General features: G+C 51.5%; 1 protein-coding gene across 3 annotated transcripts in view; it reads left to right on the top strand.

The window, feature by feature from the left end:
• Positions 1–1,851: 1,851 nt before the first annotated feature.
• DLGAP2 (DLG associated protein 2) overlaps positions 1,852–21,625 on the top strand; it is a 794,207-nt gene continuing 774,433 nt past the window's right edge. For all 3 annotated transcript variants that reach the window (XR_006817469.1, XM_045998159.1, XM_045998160.1), the window contains exon 1: positions 1,852–2,025. Coding sequence is in view for 1 of the 3 variants with exons in the window: in XM_045998159.1 (XP_045854115.1) it covers positions 2,008–2,025 (18 nt within the window). In the remaining 2 variants the exon portion in view is untranslated. The remainder of the gene's footprint in view (positions 2,026–21,625) is intronic.

The raw sequence follows: 21,625 nt of genomic DNA, 5'->3' as shown, positions 1-21,625 counted from the left end.
TTAAAAAAAAAAAGGTGGACAGGTGAGGACAGATATGGAGAGGAGGGAAGTGAGCTTTTAAATAAAAAAATGGGCTAGAATCTGGATTTCTGGTTGAAGTTTGGCACACCCGATCCCTCGGTGTCTGACCACAGAGACAAGTCGGAAGGTGCTAGAAACACCACAGAGAATGCGATCGTGGACAGGTTTCTGTGCTTCCCCTGTGCCCACTCCCCTCAGCATTTAGAACGTTGTTGTCAAATAAAATGCAGTTGATGAGCGAGAGTGGTCAGTTCCGTGAAGAAGTCTCGGGGAGACTTTGGTCCAAAGACCTTGGAATGACTGAGGGCACCCGGATGGCTCAGTGGGTTAAGCGGCTGCCTTAGGCTGAGGTCATGATCCTGGGTCCTGGGTTCCAGCCCATCATTCGCCTCTCTGCTCAGCGGGGAGTCTGCCTCTCCCTCTGCCTCTGCTGTCCCCCTGTCCATGTGTGCTCGCTCACTCTCTCTCTCTCTCTCGTCTAAATTAAATAAATAAAATCTCAAAAAACAATAAAGGGGGCGCCTGGGTGGCTCAGTGGGTTAAGCCTCTGCCTTCGGTTCAGGTCATGATCTCAGGTCCTGGGATGGAGTCCCGTATAGGGCTCTCTGCTCAGCGGAGAGCCTGCTCCCCCCCCGCCCCCGCCTGCCTCTCATCTCTGTCAAATAAATAAATAAAATCTTTAAACAAAACAATAAAGGGCTTATAATTTTCTTAAAAAGTCTCTCTTGTCCATTCCAAATATTTTTGATCACTGGATTCCTATTCCAATCCCTCTCACCTCGCTGTAAACAAATCTTCGTCCTGGGGCCTCACTTTTGCCAGCAGCTTCCCGGGCTTTTATCCCCCTTGGACTCCCCAGAACCCAGGCGGAGACTAGGGAGAGTCTGCTGTTGCGGGGAATTACAGTGGGGCTCCCCGCCCTGGCCCTGCCCCGGCCCAGGACCGCGAGGGGACAGCGGAACGAGAGCACCCGGCGTCCGGTTCCGGTGGACCGGTCGTCACTCTGGCGGGTAACTTTGCTTCCCGGGCAGTCGGTCCTGGAAGGGCGTTCCCACGAATCTGACGACGGTCCATCCGAATGTGGCCCCGTGGGCTCCGTTGTCCAGATCGCTCAGGTGGTCGACGCAACCGACTCAATTCCTTGGCCGGCGTCCTCTGTGTTGCTGAGAGCAAACGCACGGAGGCGGCCAGACCCCACGGATGGCGCTCGCTGCCTCTCCACGCAGGTTTGCTGTTGAAAGGACGGCCGTTCCCCCGCCGCCATAGTGCACCCGTCCCTGCGCACACCATGCCCGTTCTCTAGGGGAAAGTGCGCCCCTGGAAGGAGGAGGAGGCTGGGCAGCAGGATGGAAGGAAGCAGGACACCTCTGCGGTAACACTCCCTCGCCAGCGCCTGGCGCACGCATGGTCTCCTGTGCCCTCTGGCTCGGGTGCATCTGGCTCCGGAGCGGACTTAGCCGGTGCGCGTGTCGCTCCTCCGGATCCGGAGCGCGGTGCTGCTTCCCAGGTGCTGAGGCACGTGTGGGATCCGCGCGCTAACTTCGCCGCGCTCTGGCTCTCGCTCGCGCGCGGGCAGCCTGGAACCGCGGGACTGCCCCGCGAGCTGCAGGCGCCTGGCGCTGCCCGCGGTCTCCCGCGCCCCGCTGCGCCCGGCGCAACAGGTGGCGTCCGGGGCGTGGCTTGCGCGCCGGCGGGCGGGGCGGGGCGGGGCGGGGCGGGGCGGCCGGGGGCGCGACGCGCAGGCCTGGGCGCCCCCAGGCGCGGGCCTGGCCCCTCCCCAGATGCCGCCGCGCGCCGGCCGCCCCCCAGTGCGCCGGGCCTCCCCGGGCGCCCAGTGCGCAGGCGCCGGCGGTGAGCTCCGACCGTGAGCCGGGCTCCAGCGCGGTTGGAGCGCGCGGCGGAGGCAGCGGCCCCGCGGACTGACGGACGGGCGGACGGGCCACGCGCCATGTCGCCCTGCACTGACTGAACTCCGAGCGCCCGAGGATGTCTGCGCTGAGGAAGGTGCGAACCCCCGGGGGTCGCAGGGCCCGGGCCGCGGGCTTAGGCTGCGCGTGGGGCGCGGGCAGGGACCCCTGGGCAGCCTGGGCACGGGGTCCCGCGCCGCGCGGGCGGCATCGTCCTTCGCTCCGGCTGAGCGCAGCGCTGGTCGTGGCCGGGGGTCCCCGGCCCCTGGGCTCTGGGGCTCTGGGTGCGGTGCGGGCGCCGCGGAGGCGGGACAGGCTGCGCTCACCCGGCGAGCTGGGGGAGCTGACGGAGACTGAGGAGGGGGCGGTGTCCGGCTCCCGCGGGGCAGCCGCGAGGGGACGGGGGGCGCAGGTGGGCCGACCGGGATTGGGGACGTTCAGTGAGGGCCGGAAATGGGGGCTGCGCCTGCGAGGGGAGCGGGCCAGGGATGGTGGAGGGGCACTTCTGCGGGGTCGCGGCGGCTGCAGCGCGGGGAGGGGGTGGCCGCCGCCCGCTCTTCAAGTGGGAGCGCGAGCACCCGGCTTTTTTCGGGGTGGTTGCTAAGCGCGGAGCTCCCGGCGCAGGGTTTTGTAACCAAGCCTCCCCCGGCAGCGGCTGTTGCTGTTCTCGGCTCGCTCGCTAACGATCTCAGAGAAATAATGAGGATGTAATTATTGCAGCCTGCGCTGCCAGGGGTGGGGGCGGCAGGCACGGGCTCTGCGTGCGCTAGCAGGTGAGGCCGGGCGGAGGACGGTGCCCCAGCCCACCTGGCCGCCCTCCTTGCGCGCATTGCGCCCAGAGCCTTGGAGCCAGCTGGACACGGAACCTGGGGGTGCGGGTCAAGGGAAAGAGTTAGGAGAGGTCGGGAGGGGGCGAGGAGGCGGAGAGTCTCAGAGGTCAAGAGGGTCTGCAGGTGGAGAGGGGAGAGAGGGCCCAGGTGCCAAGGGGAGAGGGCTCAGGTGGAGAAGGGATAGGGCCCAGGGGGAGGCAGGAGAGGTCTGCAGATGGAGAGAGCAGAGGTTCTGCGGGTGGAGAGGGCGCAGGTGGACAGAGGAGAGAGCGTGCCCGGGGGCTGGAGACGGGCGTGGGAAACTCGGGCAGCCTCTCTTCCTGTGCCTCTTGCACACTTGTCACTGCCGCGATTCCAGCCGCCTGTGTGCTCTTCTGCCAAACCAATGGCGATTAGGGCTGGGTCTCAGAATTGGGAATCCGTGACTTCTCAGCACCACGGTCTTGTATTGATTACAAATGAAGGATGGGTGGCCAGTTCTCCCTCCGTGGTGGTAATGCTGACGGACAGGTCTGGTGTAGTTTTGGAGCGGCTTGGTCTGTCCCCTCGGAGACAGGAGAGCTCAGGGCAGGACTTCAGACAAGGACTCTCCCTGGGGTCCTGGGCACTTGCTGGCTGTGTGTCCTTGGGGAGCACCGCGTGTGATGGGAACTGGGCGACCTGGTACTTATTTCAGATGGTGACTTAGTTCTGTTGGGGACTAGAACATCCCCAGGCTCTCAGCAGAGCCTTTGGGAGGCTGTGTAGCACGTCTGGGCGAACCTCTTGCCCGCCCTCTCCCCCACAACTTGCAAGAAGCAACACTGACTTCTGAGGTTCATGTGCGTTACAAGACCATTCTCATTTTTCTTCCTTCGCGTTCTCTGGGTGGGTCCTAGGTAACCAAAACATGACGAACTGATGAAAAAAACTGATTTTTTTTGGCAGGTCAGGTTGTCACTCTGGTGTTCAAAAAAACTCATTAATCAGGATTTTCCAGTAGCCAAATTGCCTTGTGCAGGCACTGGGTGACTCACAGACTTGGCTCCAACACTCACCGTGGCGCGTGTGTGCCGCTTCCTTTTGGATGATAAGACTTTTTCACTGCTTGGAAGAGAACGAATCGAATGTTTGATGCCGCACATCTGGCAACACAACAGCAGACTGGGGGCATACGGTCTGCTCAGGCACATCTGGGCAGAGTGGGGACCTAATGAACGAAAACGGGGAGAAAGTCCTGTCCTAAAGCTTGCTGCCCTTTTCTAGGCCACTGCAATGTCCTGTCCTGGGGGAGGAGGTCCCGAAAGGTGGAACTGACTCTCACTGGTAACTTCTTGTCTCTCCCTCGGGCCCTTCATGAACTCTCCCCGGAAATCTCTGTTCTCTGTGAAGAAGTCAGTAAGCCTTGGGCGACTCACTCTAGTGACCTGTCCTGTCCCAAATGCAGGATAATTGTAGGTTACAGGGCGAGCTCCGTGAGCGACAGGAATGCCACCTCAAGTCATCCAAAGTGCCGAAGTGCCCAAAATGAGAGTTTTCTCCCCGTGGACATGTTTTCTCAGATAAGTGAGCTAAGCCAACTTTTTACTCTGTTAATGCTTTATTCCCTTTCCAGCCCAGAAACTTCACGTTTACAGTAGAGTTGTCCAGAGTGGTCTTGCCCGAGGCAGAAATAAACATTTATTCTTTTACCACTATTTTTGGATGGCTTCGGTTACTGGTGATTTAGATGAATTACCCGAGGAGTTGAAGGATGTGCACTTTGAATATAGATCGTAAAGGGAAAATAAGCAAATGCATCATGTATTGACCCTTGGAGAGGATGTGCCGCGGTCATTCATTGGGTACAATAAAAATAGATAGGCTTCATCCTGTTGGACAGATGGGAGTCCTCCCGGAGCACTGCCAGGATGCCGGTGCTAAAAGCGTTACCGGCTACCGTGCAGGAAGTTAGTAGGCAAAGCATCTCAGGCAGTTAAAACTCCTTCTTCATCCCCCACAGTCTTATGCGCAAGCCCTTTGCACCCTGGGACCCTGGTCCTGGCCGATGCGCAGCCTTTCAGAGGTCTCGTTTTGCAGGTGCCCGTGAACACACGGAATCAGCAGGGGGCCCGTGTTTCCTCACGACGGAAACACTCCTGCGCAGGGAGCTGGGCCTGTGGGCTTTGGTCCACACGGTGGGTTGTAGGGCGTCGAGATTCCGGTTCACGTCCTGCACCTTTGGGGCGGAGCGCCTGACTTTCCCACCCGGCCCCCAGCCCGGGGCAGATCCCGTTGCTGTCCGCCTGCCTGCGGCTTCTTGCCAGAGGTGCCCGGAACATGTGCAATCCCCGTTGTTCCTGCCCTTACCCTGTGCCCTGGCTCCGTCTGCTTCTGAAGAAGCTGCTGGTGGTGAGCCTCTAGTGGGCCCCGTCTTGGCCTGACTTGGTGCCCTGGGGGGGTCCCTGCTCAGCCCCCTGGCTGTTCCGACAGCTCCCTCCTGTGCCTCGGAGAACGTGCCTCCCGGAGTGGTTGCAGGAGGCTTTCCTTGCTGGGTGCAGGTCACGCTGGCTCGTGAGCTCTCGGCATTTCTGGGTGGGTCTTCGAGGAGATGAACTCTCTAGACCAGCTTGTTAGGCTTCTGTTGAACATCCTGTGCAGCACGAATTTGCCCTTCCAGGTGACTGCTGATGTCCTTCTGATGGTCACCTGTGCCCACCATTAGCGCTCCGCTGTGGTTGGAGACCGCTGGGTCCTGAGACCTCGTTGTGCCGAAGCGTCATTACTGCTCGAATTTCGCTTCTGTAAACCAAGAAATCTCCCCCAGTTTGAACCGGCTTTTCTGTCCCTGAGAGTCAGGTGGAATATAGGGGTTTTAGTTCCCCCAGAATTTCCACATTAAAACTCTCATCATGGTATAAGGTTTGTCCATCTTGAGGTGATATTTTTGTTTGATATACCTTTTTGTGTGTAACCACAGGGAATAAAAGAGTCATTCCAAAGAGGAATAATCATTATCATTATCAGTCAGCTTATCCATAAAATCTCAGCAAATATTTTAAAGAGTAACTTTGTAAATGTAATTGGTCATTGTCTTTACAATGAGGTGCACTGTATTCTGCACAAAAGTAAAAATATTGAAATGATTCCCACAGGGCTCCTGGGGTTTACATTATAAGCCCAGCAAAATAAAATGATCCTCTTGTGCTAAATGCAAATCTTTCCTTCTGATTTTGCAGAGCCCTGGGCAGCAGGACCCATGTTGGCAGTGTAGGCGGTGATCAGAGTGTGGGCTCTGGAGTCACACCTGCGGGGCAGCCCAGGGGCCTCAGTTGGTTCGGCCTCCATACTTCAGTCCCTGTCACTAAGAGCGGGACGGATGCAAATGAGCTTTGTAGGCTTGTCACAAGGTTTAAAGGAATTGATGGGTGTAAAACACTTAGGACGGTGTGTCCAGTAAACGCCCAGTAAGTGCCGACTGTTTCGATCCCAGAGTAAACTGGGGCCCGGGATGAGCCACCCTGCATTGTGCGTAAGGAAGCAATGCTCTGAACGCCCATAAACCTTAAGAATTTATTACTTCTGGTCGTCTTTTACTCGTTTATCTGTTTTGCCTCCTCTTTCCGATATTTTGACCCAACTTAACCACAAAGGACAAGGCGAAAAATGCTAACCAAGCAGCAGTAGACCATCAGAGCAAACAAGTGTGACAGCCAGGGGGGTTAACATAATTCTTTGGGATCAAACTTGACTGAATTTCCTGTTCACCAAGTCTGTGAGACCCCAAAATCTTGGCCCTGCCTTGAGCACCTTCTCAGGGTGGACTTTGCATGCTTGTTTTTTGGTGAGGAACCTGTCTCGCCCAGGAGTGGTGGCTGTGTGGTCTGAATGTGACCCCGGGTGAATGGCATCGTCATGGCTACGCTCTCCAACCCCAAGGCCATGTCCAGGCTCTGTCTCCCACCCACGCTTCGGGGGGCAGTACTCAGCCTCCGAGTCAGAGACCCGAAGCCATCACAGTAACTTTCCTAACCCGTAAGGTCGGCTCGGTAACTCTCCCTGTGTACGGAGTAGTGTGCTAACCCTCACACTGCACGCGGTTACCCTTTCCTTCTCTCCCCCGCTCAGAACGACGGATTTGAGGGAGCTGCTGGCCTCGGGATCCTCGGGCCCCGTCTGTCTCGCGGTCTGTTGCAGCGTGTGAACGAGAGTGGCGAGCAGACGTTCAGCCTGGCAGACCTGACCTTACGTCTGGTTCTCTTCCTCCGTCCCCACAGCTCCTTCTGTGGTGTTCTAGGCTCTGCTCTCGGATCCCGTCCCTGCTTTGTTCCCTGTTTCCTGACTTGGCCACGAGCGGAATGACGCCATGCTTCTGCCCACACGTAACCGCTGTGTCTCTTCCGTACTTTCCTCGGTGTGTCCTTTCAGACCTCGTTTCCCATGATGTCCCCGTTGGCAGGTTCCCCAGTCCTTCAGCACTGGAAGCAAGTCATCCCTGTGCTTCTCTCTGCCTTTCTTGGGGAACGTTCCCTGGAAGACCATTATTTCTGCTGCTGATGCCTCCCTGTGCCCGCTGCCCGGCTCTGTCCACGGTGCGGAGGATGAACAGCAAAGGGGCGGATCCGGCCAGCCCCCCGTTCTGTCTGAGTGTTCTACATTGCGTTCCTCAATAGATGCTTGAGTGAGTGAATCCACATCTAGTTCCCTCCCTGGTGTTCTGCAGGAGAGGCTCCCCGTTGACCAGCTTCCACGCATGGCTTCTCAGTTGTGCGGGAAGATGTTGGAGATGGGGGACATTACACGTACGTCAGTGGGTTTGGGTACATTTTTAATTTGGCTAGAATATGAAACTTTTGGCTTTTTAAAAATGTCCATTTTTCTGACATTCTTTGTGATTTGACAATTTCTGAACAAATTTCTGAGCATCTCTTTTCTGACTCTTAAAAGTGGTGTAGAATCTATTGGCAACTTAGCAATTTTCTTTAACAGTTGAATGTTGTTTTTTTTGAACTTAATATGGCCATTTTAGGATATGACATTCCTGGGTCTACAATAAAACGTGCTAGATTATCACTCTAGCTGGATTAAAATTTTATTTTTGTTGTGAAAGAGGGGCTACGTAGCTCATTAAAACAACCAAATGGTATTTCGTTGTCCTCAATTCATCTACTTGCTTGTTTCTCTAATGATGTTTTATTGAGAGTTGAAGCACTCATATAAAATAAAACTACTTTTGTGTATAACTTGTCCCAGCAATTTCACTTCTGTGAACATACCCTACAAAAATAGTCATGGATTTATGGGCAATTATTGAAATGATGTTCAGTCCAGTTTTATGTTACACTAAAATACTGGAAAGTAGGAATAACAAGAAATTAGATAAATTCACTGTGTTATAGCCACATTACAAAAAAAGTGCACATCCACTGAACAGATGGAAGTTAAGTATTTCATGTGAAACAGGTGTTCCTCTCACATTAAGGGACAAGATGAGATTACAAAGAGTACATTCTCACCCCATATCTCTGAAGCTTCTCCGTATGGAGCACAGAGGAGAGACAGAAGAGACACAGCAGTCAGGGGGGACCCAGTTTGTCCCCATCTCCTGTCCAGTTCTCAGAGAGAAGGGTAGCTACAGCGTTCCACACAGCAGACTGCACCAACCTGGTTAGCTGTCCAAGTCCATCTCCTCACATGCTCTGCTCACCCTGGATTCTCCCTGTGCTGTTCTTGGGGCTGGACGCATCTTGGCACTGGGCCTTTGCACAGCTCCCAGCCCTGCCTGTGTGCTCTCAGGACACGGCGATCACCCCTCCCTGCATGGAGCCCCACACACGGCACTTTGTCAGGGAGGCCGGCCCGTGCCACCCGCACTCTCGAGCTCCCTGGTTACTGTCTGACGCACTGAGTGGTTTACTTCCTTATTTTTGGATGTTTGTTCCCTGCCTGTGATCACCAGCATACATGGAGCCCTTGCAGGCGGCAGGCACGCTGCTGAGTGTGTAAGTAAGGCCCAGTGCTGTGCTCTTCCCTTGCACAGCAGCCCCGGGAGGTCTGCACATCGCGGAGGGGGAGATGAGGAGAGACGGATGAGGGTCTGCGTTGGGGTCACATCTGTGGTCTGGCAGAGACGGAGAGAGAGCCTCTGGCTGGAACGGCAGCCCTGTGAGCTGGAGGGACATGTGCATTTTGGTCACCGGTGTGTCCCAAGGCCCTAAAAACTGCTGGGCCCTGGTGCTCAGTCCGTGTTTGCCGAGTGGTGAGGACTGATCAGAGGACTGACAGCTCATCTGCAATGCTGGGACAGGGCCAGCTTTTTCTCCTTTGTTTCTGTTTTATCAGAAATATGGACGGTCCCACACACAGTGACTGAAACAGGATGTGTTGCTCTTGTCATAAAGGGAGGTGGGTGGAATGTCGTCGGGTTTGTCCTGGTTTGTCCCCGTTCTGCACTGGGTCTTCCCTGGGTTGGTCTAACCCCTCCCAGGGCAGGTGGCTGTCTTGCTCGGGCCTTTATTCCCAGGTGTGAGCGCAGCTGCTGGGACGGTCCCCCTGCAGTGCGGGATGGGACAAACAGAACTCGCTTCCAGCTCTGGTCAGGCACACTGTTATCTGGGACAGGGACTGCGCTCTCCAGAATGGTCCTTCCGGACCTATGTTCTTTCTGTCTGCGGCTCTGCCGTCCTCACACGCACCTTCCAGGGTCACTGTGCTCACCGTCCCCACCCAGCCAGGACAGGGAGGAGCCAGGAGGACCCCGAGGGGCAGAGTCTGGGGGCACAGACCACTTTTTTCCCTTGGCCTCTGTCACCTGCAAGGCTGATAGTGACAGGTCACTAGCAGGGTCTGTGGGACCCTGTCCTGGAGCACCTGTTCTCCATCTCAGCTTTGCTTTGCTTTGGATTGAATCACGCAGCTGTCTTAGCTCCTTTATCCAGAGACCTGCAGGGCACCTGGACGCAGGGCTGGGCGGAGGTGGGGGGCATCAGAACAGCAGCCAGGCAAGTGGGTTTGTTCTTTCTATGCCCCAAAGAGAAGACGCTTACCTGGCCTTCTCCCTGTTAAGTCATTGAGTGTAAACTGGGAAGATGAGGGAAGATGAGGGACCTCAGATCTTGTATCCTCCTACAGCACGTTCTGGTATGTTGTACGGAAGCTGTCTCCACCGGTACATTGGGGAGAACGCGGGTCCGCGGTGTTATAAAGTTAACAGCATCGCGAAGGACCCCTCGTCTTACTAATGATCAGAAGGGTGCAGTCTATTCTCTGCCTCTGCCTGTGAGCTTTTGTTCCAAACCTTTAGAATTTCCCTCTATTTTTGATCTAGAATACTCTTTGAAAAGTATGCTGTGTTTTCCCTGGGAACAAGAACAGGCAGAACCTGGAGGTCAGAGTCTTACTGTCGAACTCGGTAATGCATGTGCTCGGCTACGGGGTCCTTTCTTGTATGTATTCCACTTTTACAAACGTCACTTCTGTGAGAATGGTTGTCTTTTCCCTTAGCTGTAGAGAAATTGTGGGGTAGTTGTGTGACATTCATATATTTTCTTTTCTTTTTCCGGTCGTTGGATCTGCTAAATATTTAGAAATTATAGAGAAGCACAAATTAATGACGTCAAAGTCACCAGTAATTCAGTGACCTAGAAACAATCATTGCTTTTGACTTGCTTCTTTCCTATCTTATTCTTATTTTTTAAACTGAAATTGGGAACTACTGTGCTTCTTTTTTCACTTTATATTCCTTTCTGAGAATGTGCCTGTAGTTTCAAAATACTCTTTGATGGGATTTTACTGAAGCACAGCATTCCAGTATACGCTGTTACCAAGCATTTCCCCAGTGTTCAGTTGCTCACCAGAGTTTTTGCAGCCATTCAGGAGACTGACTGCGGGCGGGGTTCCTGTGCCTCCCTCACTCAGTCTCTGCCTCCGTCTCACGTGGCTTCTTGTCTGTGTCCCCTGTCCATCTCCAGTCTCTCTCTTTGAGGCTCTCTTGTCATTGGATCTGGGACCCACTCAGATGACCTGGGAGAGTTGGCTCCTCTCCGGGTTCCTGCTTGAATCAGACTCTCAGAGATCTCGTTTCCAAATAAGGTCCCGTTGCTGGATTCCAGGCAGTGGAGTGGCTGTCCCCGGGGGGCCATTGTGGCTCACCGCAGTGGGCATGAATGTTCTTAGAACTTGAAACTGCTGCCAAACTCCTTCCAGAGCAGGACGTCCCCACCAGCATGGTGTGAGTGCTCGCTCTGTGACACCCTCGCCACAACCGGGAACGGGCACAAGTGGGCACTGATCATGGCCCAGGACGGGGTTTGTAAGTGTAAGAGCCACCGAGCAAAGAAAAGAACGTTAGGAAACTTTTCTGGGCCCAGCCGGAGAAGATTAAAGGCACACGTGTTTTCTTGAAGGCACGTTTGTTCTTATCCTTACAATTGGGTTGATAACCTTTATGGATAAAGATAATTTTCATGCGTGCATAGAAATGGACAAGGAATAACCAGGAAATTCATGAATGAGTCAATAGTTTGGTCCATAAGCATCTGAGAATGGCCAGAATCACTAATCAAAGGTAACAAAAAGGCAAACTAAAAATCACTTTCCTAAACTTATACGATAGGTTATGATTTTAAGAATAATGAATGGCCACCCTTTTCCGTATTTGATGATCAGACATCCGAGCACGAGACTGCCACCTGTACGTCCTCCACTCCCAAAACACGCCCGAGGCACTCGTACGGGCCAGCGAGCCCTCCCTGATGCTCATTTCCTCTGCGCTTCCCGCGGACCAGAGAGCACAGTGTCCTGACTTTATAATGAAATGGAGATTTCCTCTTCCGAAAGGTTTAACGGGATAGCGTTTTTTAAGAGGAGTTCGAGTGGGCTAGATGTAGTGTCTGAAAACTGTCCGTCCTAAAACTGACCCATCCTGAGCTGTCCGACGGGGCTGGAGAAGGTGAGCTGCCCGAGCGGCCGCAGGGTGGGTGCTTGGGCCCCCGGAGCCTGGGCGGGCAGACGGTGCCACGAGCAGCGCCGCAGCCACGACCACACTCCCCGCGGAGATCTGTGTCCTGGCGGTCTTGCCGCCTCCCACGCCCCGTGCCATCGCTGTCTGCTGTGTTACAAGCTCCTGCCGCGTTTCCCACAACCGCTCAGGGACGTCTCTCCCCGTCCCCGTCCTCAGCTTGCCGGCTCAGGGTCCTCCCTCCCCGTCCTCGTTGCTTTCTCTTGGAGATATTTAATAGCTGAGTTGTAAGGTGTAAAGGACACCCGCACTTCCCCGGCTGTGCTCCTCTTCCCAGTCCTGGCGGTTAGCTCAGGCTTCGCCCGACGTTCTCAAGCTTCTGTTTTCCTTGCGCCTTCCTCGCAGGTTCTCCTTTGTGACAGGGTCTCTGTCCGTCCCCCCTGCAGTCAGAAGGGACAGTGGCAGGCAGTCCTTGCCCTCCAGAGGTTCCTGGTCTGGTGGGAGCCAGGACACGGCTCCCATGGACACAGCAGAACCGAGCCGTTGGCCTCGCCCAGCACTTAACAGTGAAGCCTGATGTGGGGACACGTGGAGCCGGGACCCAGGGGACCAGAGGTGCACCGGGTCCTGGCTAGCCTCTGTCTGGGGCGCGTCTGACTCGGTCGTCCAGGAACAGGGGTTGAGGCCGCCGGTGGGGACTCAGAGCGGCGTCTCCTGCCAGTCTTCCCGCTGTCACACCCCAGGCCCGTTCATCAGCGCTGAGCACAGTGGATGCACCGTGAGGGGGTCCGGATCCCCCTGAAATGTACAAGGGGCGGCTGCCCAAGGTGGCCAGAGGCGTGGGGTCGGTGAAGACCCAGCCAGGCTCTGGCAGTGGACCCTGCGGGGCCCGGCAGACGTGGAGTTGGGTGGCCCCTTGTGATGAGGCCTCTGGGGAGTGGGGTGAGGCTGGCCGTGTCCCCTCGCTGGAGCAGCCCAGAGTCACCCCACGGTGGCCCTCTTGGGTTTCGCAGGGCAGTCTTCCTCTCAACTGTTCTATTCCTTTGTCCGCCCAAGTAGGCTCCTGCTCACGGTCCTTCTCCTATGATTGTTTTGTCCCAAACCCCCACCTTCGAAGGACACAGATTACAAGCTTATTTGGTCAAGTATTGTCCGCTCTCTCTTGCAAACATGCAAACAGTGGCCTTGAGAGTTTGGAAGCCTCTACAGTGTGGGATACAAGCCAGGAGTAACGGCGTCGCTGTCCACCTGCGATTCTTGGGAAGGGAGGACAGTGATTCCCTGTGCCATGTCCCCTGCGTCCCCGAGCCTGGCCGTGACAAATGTCTCTTGGGAGCAGTAGACACACTAGGGCATGTTAGGAAGGATCAGGGTTCTTTTTCTTTGAGGATAGTCAACGATGTTACAGTAGCGTTAGGGTGCAGCTTAGCGCTGGGACAGAGTTTTGGTGCGCTCACACGTGTCGCTGAGTCTGGGGCACACAGTGCTGATACAGTGTCACTGTCTTCCCTGGGCTGTGCCTTTCATCCCCTGACCTTCATGCCATACCCGGATGTCCGTATATCCCACTCCCCTGTCCCCACTTTGCCCATGCCCCCAACCACCTGCCTTCCCACAACCACCAGTTTCTTCTCTGTGTTTATGGGGTGAGTCTGCTTTTTGTTTCTTTTTTTTTTTTTTTTAAGATTCCTTATATGTATAAAATCATAGTTGTCTTTCTCTTATGATAGTTGTCTTTCTCTGACTTGTTTCACTTAGCATAATACCCTTTGGGTCCATCCATGTTGTTGCAAATGGCAAAGATTTCATTTTTTTACTGGCTGAGTAATACTCCATTCTTTATATTTGTGTGTGTGTGTGTGATGTCTTCTTTATCCGTTAGTCTATTGATGGATGCTTGGGCTGCTTCTGTATCTTGGCCATTGTAAATAATGCTGCTATAAACCGAGGGGTTGTGTATCTTTTTAAATGATCGTTTTTGTTTTCTTTGAGTAAATACCAAGTAAAGGAATTACTGAATCATACGGTAGCTCCATTTTCAATTTTGAGGAGCCTCCACACTGTTTTCCAGAGCGGCGGCACCAGCTTGCGTTCTCACCAGCCGCTTAAGAGGAGGCTCCCCTTCCTCCGCATCCTCGCCGACACCTATTGTTTCTTGTATTTTTTATTTCAGCTATCCCGACAGGTATGAGGTTATTTCTCATTGTGGTTTTGATTTATTTTTCCCTGATAATTAGTGATGTTGGTTGTCTTTTTTATAACTTCTGTTGGCCATCAATTGTCTTCTTTGGAAGAATCATCTTTTAGGTTCTCTCCCCATTTTAAATTGGATTACTATTATTATTTTTGGGTGTTGAGTTGTAGGAGTTCCTTATATATTTTAAATATTAACCCCTTGCCGGATGTTTCATTTGCAAATATCTTCTCCTGTTCAGTAGTTCCTTTTTATTGCTGGTTTCCGTTGCTGTGCAGGCGCTTTATTTGGGTGTAGTCCCAGTCGCTGAAGGTTGCTTTTGTTTCCCATGCCAAAGGAGACTTATCTAGAAAAATGTTTCTACAGTTGATGTCAAAGAAGTTCCTGCCTGTGCTCTCTTTTAGGAGCATTATGGTTTCAGGTCTCACATTTAGGTCTTTAATCCATTTTGAGTTTGTGTGTGGTGTCAGAAAGTGGCCGGTTTTGTTCCCCTTTATGTACCGCCCAGTTTCCCAACACCGTGTTGAACAGGGAGGCTTTACCGCATTGTGTATTCTTGCTCCCTTTGTTATAAATTACTTGGCCTTGTAAGCTTGGGTCTGTTTCTGGCTCTCTGTTCTGTTCTATTGATTTGTGTTTCTATTTTTGTGCCAGTACCATGCTGTCTTGATAACTACAGCTTTGTAGTATTTCTTGAAATATGGGATTATTTTCTTTTTGTTTTACCTTCTCAGCCTGGCTTTGGGTATTTGTGGTATTTTGTGGTTCCATACAAATTTTAGTATTATTGGTTCTAGTTCTGTGAAAAAATGATTTTGGTATTTTATTTTTTTATTTTTTAAAGATTTTATGTATTTATTTGACAGAGAGAGAGAGAGAGAGAGAGAGAGCAAGCACAAGTAGGCAGATTGGCAGGCAGAGCAAGAAGCAGATTCCCTGCTGAGCAGGGAGCCCTATGTGGGACTCGATTCCAGGACCCTGAGGTCATGACCTGAGCCAAAGGCAGATGCTTCACCGACTGAGCCATTCAAGTGTTCCATGCTTTAGGTATTTCAGTAGGGATTGCATTGAGTTTGTAGATTGCTTTGGGCAGTATGAGATTTAACAACACTGGTTCTTCCAATCTGTGAGCTGGAATATCTGCCATATGTACAGTCCCCAGTTTCTTTCATCACTGTGTCATAGTTTTCAACGTACAGGTCTTTCACCTCCTTGGTTAAGTTTGTTCCTAGTATTTTATTTTGATTTGTGGTGCAGTTGTGAAGGAGATTGTTCTATCGGTGTCTCTTTCTCCTACTTCATAATCAGTATATAGACACTCCGCCAATTTCTGTACATTAGTTTTGTATCCTGCTGCTTTACTGAATTCATTTATTACTTCTAATTGTTATTGGTGTAATGTTTAGGGCTTTCTAAATATAGTCATTATTATTATGTCATCTGCAAATAGTGATAATTTAACTTTTCCTTACCATTTGGATGCCTTTTATTTCTTTTTTCTTGTCTGATTGCTATGGATGAAACTTCTTATATTGTGTTGAATAGAAGTGGTGGAAATAGGAATCCTTGTCTTATTCCTGATCTTAGAGGAAAATCTTTCAGTTTTCATGATTGAGGAAGATGTTGGCTCTGGGTTTTTCATATTTGGCCTTTATTACATTCAGATGTGCTTTCTCTAAACAATTTTTTTGAGGTTTTTTTTTTTTTTAATTGCAAACAGATGTTGAATTTTGTCAGTTTTTTTTCTGCACCTATTGAGGTGCACCTATTTTTATCCTTTATTTATGTATCATACTGATGGATTCAAGAATATTGAACCATCCTTGCAATCCCAGAATAATCTCACTGGATTGTGGCGAATGATACTTTTAATGTACTATTGGATTTGAGACTCAGTGTTCTTTAATGTTCCTTCTGGGCTAATATGGCCACAGTTTATTTGTACTGAAGCTTTGTAGGGAAATGGGGGCAATCAGTCACTAGGAAGAAGGAAGTCTCTTTATTTATTTATTTTTTTTCCCACTTTTTAAAAAATTTCTTTTCAGCATAACAGTGTTCATTGTTTTGGCATCACACCCAGTGCTCCATGCAATACGTGGCCTCCCTATTACCCACCACCTGGTTCCCCCAACCTCCCACCCCCACCCCTTCAAAACACTCAGATTGTTTTTCGGAGTCCATAGTCTCTCATGGTTCATCTCCCCTTCCAGTTTCCCTCAACTCCCTCTCCTCTCCATCTCCCCATGTCCTCCATGTTATTTGTTATGCTCCACAAATAAGTGAGACCATATGATACTTGACTCTCTCTGCTAGACTGATTTCACTCAGCATAATCTCTATTTAAATCATAAGTTTACCTGTAAACATTTCCTTCTAGGAATGAAAAACTGAAAGTTTCTGTGAGATGGTAGGTATCACTGAAGGTCTTCAGAAATTACAGGCAAATCTGTGAGAAGTGAGAAGTTCTAGGTGAGGCCACCCCAGAGAGAGCAGGAGTAAGGGAGGAGCCTTTAAAATTGAAGGCAGTCACAGAGAGAAAGTAGAAGAAATAACAGTAGGTGCAGTCAGTTTTCAAGCCCAGAAACTTCTCTGAATTCTTTATTCATCTGTTCAGATATCATAGGCATAAAGAATTTATCAGTGAACCAGATGGAGATTTACCAGTTTTTAAACAGGATGCGTGTCCCCTAAGATGATCCAAGATAATAAAATGAGATAAATAATCATTATTTTCCTTGCAGTATTTAAAAATAAATGCAAAGAGAAAGCTTGGTAAATTTACAGTCAGCCACAATTAGGGATAATGGCCCCCGTCTGTGTAATTGCAACGGGTCAGGCATTTCAAGGACCCTGAGAGTCAGAGCTGTGGAAACAAGACAGGATAGTCTTTGGTTCCCTGTTTCAAGTGATGCTCTGGTAACTCCCTTCATTGCTTCCAGCTCTTTTTCTCGGGGGAGGCCTCAGTACCCCAGTGAGCCGCTGCCGTTAATCACTCCTACCAGGAGGAAGTGGTCCTGAGTGAGGGTGAGCAGGTGTCCAGAGAAGCTGGGCTTGTCCCACGGGAATTCCGGAGCCAGCCATGTCTGAATGATACGCCCAACCTGTCCTGGGATCACTGGGGCCCCTGGTGGGTGTCTGCCACATCCAGTTGCCAGTTGCATCTAGGAAAACTTCTAGAGCTTGCCGAATTCAGCTCCGCTGGACTTCGACAACTTCCGCTGTGTCTTAAAGGGACAGATATCTCCTTAAACAGTAGGGAATCACACATCGGTAGGATGGCGATTGCACACGTAAGGAACTTGAAGCGTGGATTTCTGCATGTCTCATCTCTTCTGTGTATGAAGCCGAAGCGTGGATTTCTGCATGTCTCATCTCTTCTGTGTACGAAGCCTCTCGTGGAGGGCCGAGTAAACATAGGTTCGAGGCCGGGCCTGCGGGTTAGCATTCTCCGTTCCTGTAGGAAGGAATACACAGCTGTTGGATGTCTGCAGACAGAGTGGACATTAGGAGGGCGCCCATGCCTTGTCCCCAGGATATGCATTTTCCATCCCTCTTCCTAGCCTTCCTAGCAATTTTTAAAAATATTTTTATCTGTGGGAGAGACAGTGTGTAGAGAGGGGTGGAGAGAGGCAGAAGCAGACCCCATGCTGAGTGTGGAGCCTGATGCGGGGCTCCCTACACCACCCTGAGATCATGACCTGAGCCGGAAACCAGAGTCCGGTCCACCCAGGTGCCTCCTTCCTAGCAGCTGGTAATAATCGGGGTGACCTTGGGTGAATTTCTAGGTATCTGGTGATCACTGGTCCTTCAGAAGGTACTTTTGGTGCCTGCCTGGAAGACACAAGCGAGGATGTTACTGTTTATTCATTCACGGGAGGTGGCGTCGAGACTCAGGGAACGAGACAGCCCTGGCTGGAGGAAGAGTCTGTGCAGGAAGATAAATGTTAAGGAAATGAGCACCAGTTCCTAGAAGTGTAACCCAGCTATAATTACAGGTCCGCTGGGTCCTGCGATGACGGGCAGTCTGGAGTGTGGGGGCGCAGGTGGCATTTCAGGTGCGTTCTGAAGAACAAGTAGGAACCAGGAGCAGCGTCTGGGGTGGAGGTTATGGTCCTCCAGGCCCAGGAAATGCTGTATGGCCCAGCTTCTGCCTGGGCCGTGGGTGCCGTTCTGCAGTGTTGAGGGTCTAGTGAGATTGGAACCATTAACCCACTACTTGGGAATGTTCGTTAATCTGCTTTTAGGTAGTATGGATGTCATTGTATATTGAGGAGGATTTTAAGAGAATACTACATGCATGAAATTTAGTTTGCAAAAGCCAGGTTTCATTGCTTCGGTGTGGTTTGGGATTTGCTTTTCCTTTTCCTTCTCCCCAGTCTCTGTTCGTATCCAGCTCACCTGGAGATCTTCTCCATCGTCTTTTAGATCATCTAGAATCTTTGGGATCCCAGAGTGCTCAAAAACAAGTGTCTGGTCAAGCCTGGCATTTTATAGGTGGGGAAACTGAGGGCGGCCCCAGAGCTCCTCTGCTCTGTAGGAGCGCTCTTCCCCTCCTGCAGGCTCTGCACCCCGATGACGCCCTCCCCCCACGGTGCTTGAATTGCTCTTCCCCTCCTGCAGGCTCCGCACCCCGACGACGCCCCCCCCCCCCCACTGTGCTTGAATTAGTAGAACATTCTCTTAGCAGGCCTCCGCCTCCAGTCTCCCTCGGCTTGAAACCATCCTACACACAGCTGCTGGGATAATCTTTCTAAGGCCATTTTTATCATGTCACTTCTCTGCATGCTGCTTTCTGTTGCCTTTTGTCAAATCCAGATTTCTCCCTTCTGGCTTTCAAAGCTTGCTGCAAAATATCCTCTTTCCTGGGGTACTCCCCATAAAGCTTTATGGAGCAAACACTGCTCATGCGGGATTCCTGCTCACAGTTTACTGTTGCCTGCCACTGGGCCTTTGCACAAGTCATATCACCCATCTGGAAAATTCTGTGTCAACCTGTTTCTTGTGTTACACTTCTCCCTCGATCTGTGTCCATTTCCCTTTCCTATCTAACTCTGAAGCCCTTTTTATCCTGGAATGTCTGTGCTTCCCTCCTCCAACTCTGGCCATTCCTTTACTCTCTGGTTCCCTTCAGCATTTGTGTATTTAGCTTATAACCTTCAGAAGATGTCCTATACAAGATACCTTAAACCATAAACCCATCATCATATAATGGCTACTTAGAGTTACAAACAATATCGGGGATACCCCACAATGAACTTTCTTAAAAATAATCATTTCCATTATGTGTTGACAATGATGTAGTTCCATGAGACTGATTTATTTCCTGCTGGGTTTTAAGAGATGCTACAGTCGCGTGTTACTGGCTGACAGGAGATTCCAGAACACCCCTCAGGTGAGGCCCAGGAATGTGCTCCTTCAGTGTCTTGTGCTGTGCCTGCCCACTGGGAGCTGGTGCCGGCCTCCCAGGCCACATGTGTGGTCCACGGGCCGGGTGGAGTTTAGGATCCTACGCTGTTGAAGCTGAGATCAGATGTCTTTGATTTAGAGACTGTGTGTCTTTTATTTTCCCATTTTAGAGTCATGTTTTAGCAGAACCCCAGCTAGTGTTGAAGGTGGTGGGAAGCTGGATGCCTTTCCCCAGAAACTCTGTCAGACTCACTATGTTATCAGAGGCCGAGCCTGTTCTCCTGGTGGATTTAAAAGCCGTCAGAGCATTTTTGCCAGGTGTTCTCAAGTGCGCGTGCCCTCAGCTGTATGTTTTCACAGTCGCGGGGTGTCTGTGGGGCATCATGGAGAACGCGTGAGGTCGGGTGGCTGGGCCACTTCCTGACCTCCTGGCCAAGTGGACTTGGCTGTGACTGTCTTTGAGCGCCGGTCATCTCATCGGTGGAGTGACGACGATGTCTTTCTCCTCTGTACCTTGCGTGGAGGGCAGCAGGAAACTGAGGATCCCTAGGTCTGGGGAGCCTGGGTGACCTGCCGGGGGTTGGGGCTGGGTGACAGCAGAGTCTGCTGGACATTTGGGTTCCCTTCCCATGGCTGCGCGCTAGACCGAGCTCTGCTCTGTTCCTCAGCACGGAGTCTCCTGCTGTGCCCCTGAGCACGCACGTAGTGAGTCCTTTAACCCTAGAAGTCGCGATACTCAGCCGCTGATCCTGCGTCTCCCGTATTAATGCAAAAGCACTTTTAAGTTACCTTTCAACTGTTTCGTTTGTTTCAATTCAGGAATCGTTATGAGAGACTGTCTTCTTTTTCCTGATTGAAACAGACCGCGAATGTATTTATTGAATTAGATGGTGCCACACGTCTTCACGTGACACATCTGAAGTATTACTTGCAGGTTTTTCTGGAAATTCTCCGAAGGTACATACTTCCGTGGTTCTTCCCAGTGTCTGGTCTTGATGGCTTCGCCTTCAGATGGTCGCCCCAAGTGCTGTGTGTCTGGTTACCGCGCCCACGTGCAGGCAGCTGGGGCTGGCTCAGCTTCTCCGCACGCCTCTCACACCACGTCTGCTTCCTCCAGATCTGTTGTCACGGGACCTTCTCTTCCGGGGGACAGCCCCAGCCGCACCTGATCCCAGGGGTGCTCCCTCCTGCGGGGTGCTGTGCACACAGAGTCTCTGAGTCATGGTGAAGTCCTGTGGGGCGTCCCCCAGGAGCTGAGTCACTCGGTGCTTCTGCCTGCGGGTCACCTGACTCCACGTGTCCCCTGACCACTTTGCTGAGCTGACTTTAGCACTAAGTCCCCCTTCCTTCTGCTCCTGCCCCTTCCCTCCGCCGTGATGACGCACACATCAGCCTTAGCTTGGGGGCCCCATCTCCAAGTGCGCAGAACCACAGTAGATGATTTCTAGAGTTATTCTCAGTTCTGAACATCGCGACTTCAACTGTTCAGCAAGATCTTATCTAATTTATATTTTTGACCCTTTCACACTCATGTTATTTTTTTTTACAAAACGAAATCTGTTTTCTCTTATGGTTTTCATAATATTTTCTTTTCTCCAGCCTACTTTGTTGTAAGAATACAGCATATGGTATATAAAACCTGCGGAATGTGTTAGTGGTATGTTCATGTGATTGATGAGACTTCCTTGTGGTCAAAGTAGGCTATTAGTAGTTACATTTTGGGAGAGTCAGAAATTATATGTGAATTTTAGACCTCACAGGGGTCTGGTGTCCTAACCACTGTGTTTTTAAAAGGTCGGCTGTGCTCTTATCATTAAAGATCATAGAGGTTCGGCTATTGTTTCCTGAACAAGCACCCAGGCGTGGTGCTAGAGGCCGTGTGGTGTCTCGCTGAGTTCCATGAGACTGCCACGGGAGCGGGTCTCCTGTTGACATGTTAGATGGAGCAACAGAAAGAAAGAGAGAAGACTCAGAAGGAGAGGACATTATCATGGATGCCAGCAAGAAGAGGATTGTGTAGACTGTCATAAGTAATTATACGCCAGCACGCCGGGGACCCTGGCGGAGACGCATACATTCCTAGACGCAGAGCCGGCCAAGACCGAGTCAAGAAGTGGGAAGATACAATGGACCAGTAACATAGAAGGAGAGTGAAAAGGTGATCAGCACCTCTCAACAAAGTAAAGCCCATGACCAGATGGCTTCACATCTGAGTTCTGCACATTTGTAGAGGAATTAGTACCAATCCTTCTTAAACTCTTCCCAAAGGGAGGAGTAGAGAGAACACTTCCAAACTCACTTTATGAGGCCAGTATAAGCCTTGCACCAAAGCCAGACACGGTCCCACAAG

The sequence above is a fragment of the Meles meles genome, chromosome 2 (genome assembly GCF_922984935.1).
Source record: "Meles meles chromosome 2, mMelMel3.1 paternal haplotype, whole genome shotgun sequence".
Lineage (NCBI taxonomy): Eukaryota > Metazoa > Chordata > Mammalia > Carnivora > Mustelidae > Meles > Meles meles.
Note: the sequence above shows the minus strand (reverse complement) of the source record. Positions and strands in the feature narration are given on the sequence as shown.